Here is a 12,878-nt window from a genome sequence, read left to right as displayed (position 1 = left end):
AGATATTCCTCAGTGAGGTTACCCCAGTCTATTCTGCCCACATGAGAGCTTCTGTCTACTGGCAGTAGAGTAGGTCTGTTGCCTAAGTTTACACAGAGCGAAAATGGCACATGGTCAGCAATGGCAAATTCATAATGAATCCTCATGGCCTTTAGAGAATCATGTGCATCAGCTGTGCAGAATATTGCAGTTTTGTTATTCAACTTTAGTCTGAATACGGTGGCCAATGTATGAGAATGGGTGTTGTCATGACGATGTCTTTTTTTTCTCTCGCTGGGTGACACTTCGTCACACGTCACATATCAAATACATTTTTTCTCATTCTGATTCCTCTAGTAGTTGGCAGTGGTACACCAGTACTCACTGCAGCTCAAAATGTCACAGTATTTATGTCACATTTAAATGACATAAATATTCCCCAAAATCAATCTAAGGCTACACATACTTTTTTGTTCTTTATTGTGAAATATTGTCGTAGAATATCATTATAATATCATTTGCAGAAGCTGTATTTAGCAATTTAAAAGCGATCTTGTTCACAAGCGCTGTCTTTCCACAATTGGTCTGTGAAGCAAATGCAGATTTAAAATATTTTTTGGTAGAATATCGTCAAATTATCGTTATCAAGTTTTTAAAAAAAAAAAACAGATCTAGATTATTATTTTTTTGCCCATATCGCCCACCCCTACCTACAATACGTTTTTTTTCTGACAGTGTACCATATCTACACAGAAGCTTTTAACTCATTCACTGCCAGATATTTTCAGACCCTCTTTTACTCTAACGTTTGAAAAATAAATAAATAAATAACTTCCTGATGTTGAATGGCTGGACTGTGAAAAGACAAATTTGTCAATGGCAGTGAATGAGTTAATACAATTTAAGGCTTTATAACATAGACTTTAAATTCATATTGACAACAATTGAGGTTAGCATGTTGGTGTGGCCCTCAACAACCGTTTGAGTTTCTCACATGTCCCGTTTTGATGATTATTGCCCGCCACTGGTCAAGGGCAAATATTTTGGGGAGGACGTTCTTTCTAATACAGGCTGTCTGGTAAGTTAAATATGTTATTCCTTATGGACCCTTTTCTTTTTTTAATCAGCAGTTGTGAGCTTTTTTCTTACTACAAAGCAAGTGGAGGTTGGTAGGTGAAGTTGCTTGAATGAGAATCTATTTTTTAATACAACCTCTTACAGACACATTAAAAAAACTTTAAGACCAGGGTTGTAAAAAGTTAGATGTAAATGACAACATATTTGTGTAATCATGACTTGCTTGCTTTCTTGCAATTAAACGTCTGATGTGATTGAATGGCCATAATTTGCAGAGATTTAATGACAGCAGACAAATAATCACCCTTTGCTAGACGTAATATGTCAAAATGTTTAAAATGATGTCATCCATTAGGATCTTAAGCCGCATCCTGGATCTGCATCTGGAAATATGCTCTTTCAGTTGCTTAGTTCTTTATTCAGTTGATGAAGATCTCAGTCATCCATGCAGTTCATTTGTGCGTACATTTGTTTTGAGAGCTTTTGTTGGGGTTTTATTGGTGGGGTTTCAAGTGCTTGAGGGTCTCAGTAAGGATCATTGGTTTTTGTCTGTGTCTCATGAACAATTAAGGAGATGTCCTGAAATGACTCTTTTGTTGAGCCTGACTGCAGCATTCCTCTGTGGCTCCTTCTCTGATTGTGATTTGTCCAGTGTGAAGTGCTACACTAGTACACGTCCAATACTTGATATTTGCTTGAGAGCCCATCCTTATCGAGGTTAGCTTCTGTCATAAATGCCTTGACAAGCATGCATTAGTTTGGTGCGCAGTTTGAAACTTCTGCATGTATAATGTCCTTTACTTTCTTGCAGATACACCATGAGATCCTCGGATGTGAGAACGAGAAAGTGCAAAAGGCATTTCATTCCCTTGTGTAGTTAGTGAGCGTTGTCCAATAAAAAGCTATTATTGCTTCCTTTTTAAACTGATGTGCAGATTGTGTTTGCAAAACGATAGGCTGTTCCAAAACAAATTAAAAGGGGCTTTTCTTCCTCTCTCTTGTTACACATTGAGCTTTCCGTGAATTTTATTTTCATACAATACAGAGACATCAGGTCATCTCTTAAATCTGAATCGCTGACACATAAATCTATCCATCTATCTATCTATCTATCTATCCATCTATCCATCTATCCATCTATCCATCCATCCATCCATCCATCCATCCATCCATATCTATATCTATATCTATATCATATATATGTGAGATATATATCTATATATATCTATATATATCTATATATATATATATATATATATATATATATATATATATATATATATATATAATTAGGTACGTACCTCGGTATGGGGGGTCACGGTTCGGTACAGCAATAAGTCTCAAATGCATAAGACTAGCTTTTTTTTTGTTGTTGTTTTTTAAAAATCATGTTTTGAAGTGTTACCTGCAACATACCGAACGGAGGTCCAACAACGCCGACACACAATTATTGTTCGCTCTACCCTCGGTAACTGTATCGGGGTGATGTTAGCACGTTTGAAGTGTTACCTGCCACATACTGAACGGAGGTCCAACAACGCCGACACACAGTCATTGTTCGCTCCACCGCTGCCAGCCTTGCACTCCATCGCCGCCGTACGGAAGCCGGAATGTTCCCGGCTGATTATACTATATACACAATACACTATACAAACGGCTGATTTGTATAGTGCAGACGGCTCCATGCTTTTTCCCACACTCACCATTTTTCTTCTACATTTGTTTTGATCTATTTCTTCTTAAAATAATAAATGTGGCGGTCGCCTGGTCTCAGGCGTTGCGCCTTGGCTCACATTTTAAATCCCCCCTCAGTGGAAGAGATGGGTAGACAGCAGACCAATGAAACTATATTATAGTCTTTTACTGTGTTTGCTGAGTGCCCATCGCCTTTACTACTATGCTGCGTTGATGCAGACCAAATGGAAGGTTTGGAAGATGAAAGGGGAGACTGATGAAGAGGAGGGGGAACAGTGTTGGAAAGTTCTGTAAGGGAAAGCCAAAAAAGCGGATTGTTGTAGGAGATGCGTTGTGCCGTTCATGATTAAATACTGAGACAAGTTGAGCTTTGAATAGGAAAAAAAACCATCACTGCAGCAGAAGCCACCTAAAATTGAAAGAGTTCTGTGCCAACTCAAATTGTTAAGGAAGTGTCCACATTGGGCTCAAAGGAACCATTTTATTCTCATGTTTACATATTTTCTTGCATGCATGCTCCTCTGTAAATCTGTGAAAGCAGGAAGTAAGACAGAACAAAAACGAAACCAAGATATGAAGACAAGTCACTAAGCTTGCGATTCAGAGACGGAAAAGAAATGAGCAGGAAGGAGGCAATCACTTTTTCGCATCATTTACATAGTACTTGTCTAAGGCTGGGAAAAAAAGTTGACCAAGTCAAACTAAAAAAAAAAAAAAAAATTAAAAAAAAGAAGATTTCCATATGTTATTACTCAAATATTTGATGGAAGAGTTGTTGGGAGAATCAATTCTATTCAATAGTTACAGCCCCGCATGCCTGCATTGTTTACAACGATGGACCTGCAGTGTATGCCCACTAAAGGGAGTTAAGGATGTACAGTAAATGTTTAGAGGACACATTGATAGCCTCACCTCCTCCTCTTGTTGAACCTCTTCCATCTTTTCACAGCATATGTTGTCGTGCATCTGCTAGATTCTCCCAAGAATCACTGTTTGGGTCAGTGTGAGAAGTAGGTCAGAGATTAAACAGGAAAAGAAAGCTATGCCCCTGCGCCGGCAGCAACCTACTAGTATTTGTACATTGGTGCGATTTGATTTTTAGTTGCAGCATCCTTCCCGTCAACACACTTGCTTAAAACTGATTGACCCTCCAGACTTGGAGTTTAATTGTAGTGCTTGAATGAAACTGCCAGTTCATTCTAGTTGTTCATTGTCTTTTCCCTCTCTGCTCAAGGGGTGCTGTAGCGGTTCTGCTAGTAGCGTGTTGAGATTCCAGTCACTCATTCATGCAGCAAAAGTAAAATGAGATACAAAAAAAAAAAACTACAAAGCCCATGTAAGGGGAATGTACATGTGCAGGGAGGCCTTAAAGGGGAAGTCAACGCAAACATTTTTATTTCAAGGATATGTTCTATGCAAGCCCATTAGTTGAAACAGGGCATTCTGATAAATATTGCGTTTGTGGAATAAGTGTTAAGCAACTCGTTTTTAGCTGTCTCTAGGGGCGGCCATTTTCTCTTCTGTCGACTGAAAATAACATCACAACTGCTCACAACGACCAATTGCGGCTCAGATTCGGAAAACAGGTCAGCCATGATTGGTCGTTGTGAGCAGTTGTGAAGTCATTTTCAGTCGACAGAAGACAAAATGGCCGCCCCCAGAAATGGCTAAAAACGAGTGCATTTAGCTGCTTAACTTATATTCCCCAAACGGAAAATTAATCAGAATGCTGTATTTCAACTAGTGGGCCTGCTGGGAACATATTCTTGAAAAAAAGATGTTTGGGTTGACTTCTGCTTTAAGGATGGATACTATTTTCAAAGGAGTAGGAATCTGTGTTGTGTCCTTGTGGCATCTCAGCGTGGAGATACAGAGCTAGGGAATCCTAAATTCTGTTTTTGTGTGTATCATTCATTGGCCGGTACACTTCGGGCTGTTTTCTTCTGTCTATTTGGGCAGGACCCAGGGTTACAGGCTGTGTGAGTAAGAGGGACCAGATGTTTCCGACTTATTTCAATGTGACTCAACTCATCAGCACAAGCTGGGTGCAGACCTGCCGAACTGGCAACATCATTTTTTAGTCAAAAAATGCTTACATTTGAAAATGTTGAAATGGAATTTTTTGACAATGACAATGACACTGAAACACTGAAAATGGACAACTTTGAAAATGTAGAACATAGGATCATTAGGCGTTTACTGTCTTGCAGTAGAATTGCATTACTTACATTCAAAGGTTATTTAAAAGCTGTTTTAGGTAACACCCGGAATGATAAGCAGTTGGTGGCCATACCTGTAGTGTTTTATATATTCTTTGCCTGGCCAACTTTTTTTTTTTTTCAACATAGATAATTTAGACAACATGCATACATATACATACAATACATACAAATTGTGATCAGATTAGAACATGCATCAACAAGCCAAACCACAATTTGATTTAGTGTGTCCCTTCTGTTCAAGCATCAGATGATGTTAAGGCTTAGAATTATGTGTGGGAAAAGAAATGAAGTGCTCTACAAGGGGAGCTGTAAAATTTTGGTGTGAATAACCGACAAACAACAACTTGCATAACAAACTGCTAAGAGTGAGAAAGGATTGGGAAATTCACACACACACACACAAATATTTTTGGGGTTATCCTTTGGATGTTATGCTGACAATTGAAGTTAAGTTTGCCCGAACTGCCCAAATAGAATAGAAATTTGGTTCCTTGTATGTAGATGTATAAAAGGAAATGTCAATAACTGAACTGTGAAGATGCATTGTGCATTTAGAAATGAGGGCTTGTTGCAAACGGATATCCGATGTATATTTCTGTGTAATGTTTTTATGTTGAAATAGAGTCACGGACAACCTGCATATTTCAAATTCTCCCAGTCTGCATGAAATAGGATGGTTTGAATCATAAAATGGCCATCATCTTAAATCAAGAAATGTACCATAACTATAAAAATGCCTTCATTAGTTAGACGGGCCAAGTTTAGATCTGCACAAGCGGATAGAGAGAAAAAGCCAAAGCGGAATTTCCGTCCTTTTGGTTTGAGGGGCCTGACTTAATTACAGCTGTTATTTTTGTCATCAGTCTCCTTTTGATTTTCTGGTTCTGGACCAGGGTCAGGATTCGGGTCATGCCGAGTTTGTCATAAAGCCTCTGTAACCCATGTCTTGATATGATTCTTAGTTTGTCGGTGGGAATATGGGAGAGAGGACCTAATTAGATGCAGGTGTGAAGATCTTGTATGGGAGTGGATGGGAAGCTGTGGGTCAGGTTACATGGTCATAGTCAAGCCAGGACATACATTTATAGCATCCTGCACAAAATTGAAAGAATGCACAGTTCATATAGCTGTAATTATGTTGTGCTGTATTTCCCCCAGTCTGACATAAAGGTTGATGAGTTCAGTCAGAGAGACATTTTAGGCCAGCATGTTCATTTTGCAGGTCGACACTAAACAAGCACCCAGAACACGACTATGTTTGGGCATCTTTTCAGCAGAGTTGCAGCCAAAACCAAGTCCAAAAGCCTTCCCACCCCACCTATCTAACTGGAGATAGTGTTACTGCCGAGACATCTGTCCAGAGTTGGCAGATACAGATGTTGACAGCTGTGAAGCTGAAAGGAAGTTCCAGCCACTCCGAAGTCCAACTGTTTCTTTCTTGCATTTCCTTGTTTTGCCTTTGCGATGTTTCCTTTGGGAATGAAAAATTAAAAACTAGATTAGTGTGTCCTTTTCCTTTACACACAGAATAGCATCGTTTACGTATAGGTCTGGCGGCTCATGTGAAGTGGGGGTTTCCTTTCTCCTCTAATTCCAGCAAACAAAACAGAAATACAAACACTCAGACAGACCCCAAGTGGATGACTCATGGTATCATCTGATGCACAGATTGCTCTGACTGAGGCCTTTTGAGGATGCCAGTCTGCACTGCGTACATAGTTCATTGTGGAAGTCTATGTAGTCCTTCTGATGCGCCACTAGACTGGGATTTACACAGCTTGGCGGACAAGGTGTATTATTTTTTTAACATCACATCTGTTTAAGTCAGTCATTTTTGTAGTGGTGATAATCTCTTTTTAAAGAGAGAAGGCCGTTAAAATGTTTGTTTCGTGAGTCTTGATGTTTTTCCGGGTTATTCCTTATTGTTGATGCTTTTTTTTGTGTTTCCCCCTTGTATTTCCATGATATGTTTTATTCATCGTTGCTGGGAGCATTACAGCATCTGCATTTTGTTTTTTCACTTTTTCCTCTCGGTCAGAATCTTGATTAAATCTACTCTTAATATAGTTTGCTGCCTTTGGCGTCAATACTGTAAAGTGGTAGACTGACAGCACTGAAGCCCACCCGCCAGCTCAGGTTATTTGAGACTCCTTCTCTTGAAATATGAGGTCAGCACTAACAAATACACTTAAGACCTGATGATAGCTCTGGTATCTGACAAATAGAGCTTAGTGAGCCAAATTCCATGCGGACTGTTATAAGCTTCTACTTTTTTCTAGGTTTTGAACCATGCGGCTTATGTAAAGGTGTGGCTATTCTAATGGATTTTTTCTACCGCCGCAAGGGGCGCTCTAACCCGAATTAGAATCAAAACTAAGAAAAAAATCAATGCAAAGAAGAATACGCTAGAACGCAGACGACAACTTACAAACAGTTAATTATTTTCAAATCTTCGCCCCTTCATTATGGAACCCACACAATGAGCTGTCTTCTGCCAGGTCGTTTGCAAATGAAAATCTGTTCTCGATTGCCTTGTCTGGATGAATAAAGATTAAATGAATAAAAAAATTAATAAAATGTTTTGCACATCATACAAATATTTTGATTTGTATTTTAGCTTTAGATGTGTATTTTTTCAGATTTTGTTGTAGTTTAATAATGCCAGGGACACTTTCATTTTGAGGTTTCTCTGTACATTTGTGTTTGCTCAGTTTAGAATTTGGTTTGAAGTTGCAACCCATCGTGTACTGAACCTAATGTGACCGCATTGTACTTGATGACTGAAGACCATGTGTTCTTACATTGTGAGTCACTGGACAGGATACACTGCCGAGAAGTTCCTGCAAAGATCCTTGTGTTCCAAATCTAACTTCCTTTCTCAGCGTTTGTGTGCATCTTCACACAGCTGAGAATGCAAACTACTCTCAGATGGAAGTAGGGAGCAGAATATAACAAGTGGTTTACAACTAGTGCCAATATTTGGGTCCGCTGAGCTAGAATATTTGACCACTTATGTCCATCAGTTGGACCAGTTGGGGGAGGCTTAGTCTGGAGGGGCTTGGCTTTGTAACTGAAACTAGCTGTTGCTAGTCTGCTTTGTGAATCTGGTAGTGATAGATCGATTATCGGCGCCGATATTCAGCATTTTGATGAATATTGGCACCAGCCTTTTAAAAAAAAAAAAAAAAAGACAGCCAATAAGAGACCAATTTAAAACTGTTTTAACTTAAGTAAACTATTTATTGAAAATTTCACTTCACTTTTTAAGCGATGCTGCTGACCCTTGGAACTCTGCTGCACCTTTTGTTTGTATTTTAAATTAAAACAAAGATAAGTTCAAGTGTGACATTCCAGTTATTTTGAAATTTTGGGAAATTGAATTTACTGCAGAGAACTATAGGCAGCTATTTTCTTGTTTCTTGTTTGTAGGCAAAGATGTCTATTGTTTAAGATAAAAAAAAAAGACGTGCTTAAAGACATTCCAACAAAGTTAATAGATGGATTTTGTGATTTTTAAAATTTTGACTGAAAACGGATATCGGCTCCATAATATCCTTGACTGCTTAAATGGGTATCGTATCAACCATGAAAAAAAACATTTCAAGGTGCCCTTAAGCTTGGCACAAAACAATTTTGTGTCAGTACATTACGATTTGCACGTACCTACATTGTGTAGTGTCTTGTTCTCCGCTTGGTGTAAACCTGCGACACAATTATCGATGTTGATTTTGAGTGCAGTGGACCCCTGCAGACTTGCGGTTCAGCTCTTGTGGGTTTACATTTACACGAGTTTTCAAGATTTTTTTTTTTTATATTCCCCTTTATTTGTTGTGGAAAATGCACATTGAATGTTCATCAGTGCTTTTTGAGGAGTGTTTTGGGGATTAAAAAAAGAACTTTTTGCCCCTCTTATCCCCTTAATAGGTTTCAGTGAATGTCAATTAATCATGGATTTTCGGTATTTATGAGGGATATGGACCAGGCCTGCATGATCGAATCGGCAGTACTGGAAACACAATATATACATCAACCAGCCACAAACCAATTATGACCACTTGCACCATATAATGATATCCAATTTAAGAGTTGGATCAATAATTTTCAGTTTAGAAATAATAATGTTCAGTTTTAATCGCCTGAGTGCTCTCACCCGATTGTTTACAGCAGAGTGAAACTTGAATATATGTTAAATTAAATTTGATAAATATCAATTAAAAAAAATAATATTTGATTACGATAAAAGAAATGCAATATTATACACGGGTCATGACATGTTGTTACACCACACAATCATAGAAACAAAACAGAGCACTTGGCAGACGAGATGTGAAGATTTCTTTACATCTCTGTGGGTGAAGAAGTACTAAAACAGCTGGTTCTGCATTTTATTTCACCACATAATAAAATCATTGGCCTAACTGATCCATGAAATGACACATTTTAACATACTGGCTTGGCTCTTGCTTTGATAATTATGAAGCCACAAGAAGTTTAGCTTAGCTTAGTGTAGAATCATAAAGCATTTCACTCCTAACGCCCAAATGTAATGTCAACAACTCTAATCAGAAAACTCATTACCACCCAGAACCTCTCCCACACCCACCTTTTAAGCAGATTTCTTTTGATCAATAGTCATTTATTGGCAATCAAACATGATTCATTTGACCCAGATCTAACCATTTTCTTTTTATTCAGAGTGTGACTGCCTCAACTTCAGTCAACCATCTTGTTTGATCGATTTAGGCAGGCAGATTTGCACACTAATGACTTCCATCGGATTTGGAGTGTGGTGGTGATGACGCAGCAGAAATTGTGGTGAAACTTGCAAACTTTTTGAAGACATAGCAAGCCGGTGGTTGTCGGGACGATTAACTAAACCAGAACTATCAAAGTTCAAAGTAAAAGATCAGACTGGGGAGATGGTGTGGAAGTGAGGTTTGGTTTTTCTGCCATTTGTAATGCCTATTGGAGAAGTCCCAGCCAGCCTCAGCAGTAAGTGCATCTGGCGACTTTGAAGAAGACCTCCCATAACTTTTCTGAATAATCACCAAAGTGGCATTTGATGAAATCAGTCAGGCACTGGGATGAGTCTGTTTTTAAACACAAGACTTTGAATAGAGGAATAAATAGAAATGTGAAATAGGGCTACAGTATTCGGATATCTTACTTAAAATTCAAATCAAATAATTGGGTATTCAAATCAAAATGTTATGTTTTTTTGCTCGGTTGAAGGGGAAGTCAATCCCCCCAAAATCTTTGCAATAATTATGTTCAAAGTGCCTTCACTAGTCTAAAGATGGCATTCTGGTTAATATTACGTTTGTTGAATATGAGTTAAGAAGCAAAATCCACACGTTTTTAGCCATTTCAGGGGCCGTCTATTTAATCAGAACGCCGTGTTTCGACTAGTGGAGCTGCATAGAATATTCTTATATAGAATATTTTGGAGTCGACTTTCACTTTAAATATACAGAAAAAAAACCCATATTTCCACTTGATAATAAATGGCCCACTGTTTTTCATTTTTAGATAATCAACATTTTTATACTTAAATTTAAACCGTGCAAAGTTGACTATTTTCCTCTCTGGAAACATTAGTGAGAATTTAGATACATCTCCGAAGTGGCGCCCGAAGCACAATAGTGATTGTAGCCGTCTTAACCAACACACTTGAGTAAGCCTGATTTATTTATTTTTTTAAAGTTTGTAGTAGGAACGGCATCTGTGTCAGGCTGTCGACATTAAAGTGTGAGTCATTTCAGTCTATTAGCTTGAGCACGGCTAGCGCTTCTAGCTCTGCTAGCTCTTCTAGCTCCATACAAAACAGTGTCAGAACTGTATAATGAAGTCCTTTTTTTTTTTTTGTGCCCTTAATTAGAGGTTGAACGTTATTTCAGGACATTGTTGTAGTGTTGTCAATCGCACCAGTTTGTGACCGCAGTTAATCCCCAAACACAGCCTGGAAAACGAGTCAAGTCAGGAATTGGTTTCTTTTGAAATTGGCCTTCTTACTGCATTGTTGGCGTGTTGCTGTCATGTATAGCATGAACAATTGTTGCTGCTATTTGCTTGACTTCTTCCTGACAGTGTACATGTAAATAAGCGGGCATTCGAGGCAGAAAAAGGCCTCACACATTTTTTTGAACCGAAGTACTCAAATTACTCCAAGACCCATTTTAGCCCAAATGTGAAATAATGTTGTCATTTATCATATAAATACACATGCCCATTTCCGTCTTTCCATACAGTTAGCTGCTATATTCAGCTATTTGCTCAGTCGGACATCCAACAAAGAATAGTGCATAAAAGTGTAAGGTGGTAATCGCTTATTAAAGTCAAACTGAAATCAAATTATTTCCTTACAATACTGTTATATGTTACTCCACTAGTCTACACATGATTTTCTGATTAATATTGCATAACTGCAATAAGAATTAAGCAGATTAATGCACGCTGTCATCTGTCTCACGGGGAATCCCTTTTAAAATTTTACCGCCCGCTGCTGTCGAATGATACCCGTCAATTATCAGGGCGATGCGAACGTCACAGCGCATCTGTTTTCTCGGTTTGGTCATGTGACATGAGCAATGCAAGCCCAAAGGCATACATGACCTTATTGTATAGACACAGCGTGTCTTTGTTTGTATCGTATTATTCCATTCAAATCCAATAGCATCGCAACTACAGGAAACCTAACCGCACTCATGCTCCGTAATTAGGCCTCTGAACACACAGAGCTTGAATCTTCTTTTGCTAACTTTCTAAACTACAAACAAAAGGGAATAGCAGCTATCATTTGCTACTAAACAAAACGGAGTTGTCTTTACAAATGAGAGAACAAACAGGGGTTAAGATACCCGAGAGCTGCTGAGGTGAAAGTAGATCAGTTTCACGTAGAACTGTGTGATTCTTTTTGTTGCCACAAAGTTAGTTTGTATGTTTGTGTGACACCCAGTACTTCCACTCTGACACCTGTGATCAGTTTAAAGATATAAACTCATCAGACTGAACATAAATGAGGCATTCAGCTGTTTGCTTTCATTCGGATCTTATTTCTTCCTCTGGTACGCGCTGCAGTCGATCATAAGCGGGTCAGCTGCTTTGCACATTTTGCGGGATAAAGTCGATGAGGGGCATTGTCAGGTTTCATTCAGATCATGTACACTTTTCTGTCAAAGTCGAAGCCAGATGAGGCATTATTCATGTTCCTTTGCCCTCTCCCCCCATCTGTTGTAGGTACTTCGGGGAGCTCAGCTCATAGCAGTGGCGTCAGCTGAAGGGGCGGCAGCAGCGGTCGAGGGCACCTCTCTCCCCCCTGACATCCAAGTGCAGTATGTTCAACTCGCCCCTGTCGCAGATCACACAGCTGCAGTACAGGTAAATAAAAAGCACCCGACACAAACTCTTTGAGGCTCTTGCACCCTGTGTAAACAGTTGCTTAGTAACCCAGTAACACAGACACTGGGTAACATTCCAAGTACTTTAGTCAACTCATTTAAATCAGTCACAATCCACTTTGGTTTACAGACTTGATAATTAACTAGAATAGCTGTTTGTAGAGATCAGAAAGCCACCATGGTTGTTCTTTTGAAAAGGTGGGAAAAAAAATGAATGAGTGTCATATTTCTGTTTGTCTGACTACATTATGGATAGAGGTGCAGTCCCAGAACTGTATCCCCCCCCCAAATCTGCCGGATATTCGCTTGGTTTTAATCGACACTGTAAAGTCAACGAGTATTTGGACTGTGACCCAGGTTTGAAATGAAACAATCAGCATGAGAATGAAGTGTAGACTTTCAGCTTTAATACATAGGTTTCACAAAAATATGACATTTACCATCCATCATATTGCAGACATGAATTATCAATAATAACATGGACTTAAAGGTAATATGAACACATTTG

General features: G+C 38.8%; 1 protein-coding gene across 4 annotated transcripts in view; it reads left to right on the top strand.

Moving 5' to 3' along the window:
- banp (BTG3 associated nuclear protein) overlaps window positions 1–12,878 on the top strand; it is a 51,239-nt gene that overhangs the window by 33,388 nt on the left and 4,973 nt on the right. For 3 of the 4 annotated variants that reach the window (XR_015086653.1, XM_086029454.1, XM_086029452.1), the window contains exon 12: window positions 12,210–12,350. Coding sequence is in view for 3 of the 4 variants with exons in the window: in XM_086029454.1 (XP_085885580.1) it covers window positions 12,210–12,350 (141 nt within the window). In the remaining variant the exon portion in view is untranslated. Of the gene's footprint in view, window positions 1–1,867; window positions 1,981–12,209; window positions 12,351–12,878 lie in introns of those variants that run through there. The other variant, XM_086029455.1, reaches the window with a different exon arrangement.

This window comes from Filicampus tigris, chromosome 4 (genome assembly GCF_054856515.1).
Source record: "Filicampus tigris isolate MCC_2025a chromosome 4, RoL_Ftig_1.0, whole genome shotgun sequence".
NCBI lineage: Eukaryota > Metazoa > Chordata > Actinopteri > Syngnathiformes > Syngnathidae > Filicampus > Filicampus tigris.
This window is presented reverse-complemented; position numbering and strand designations above follow the sequence as displayed.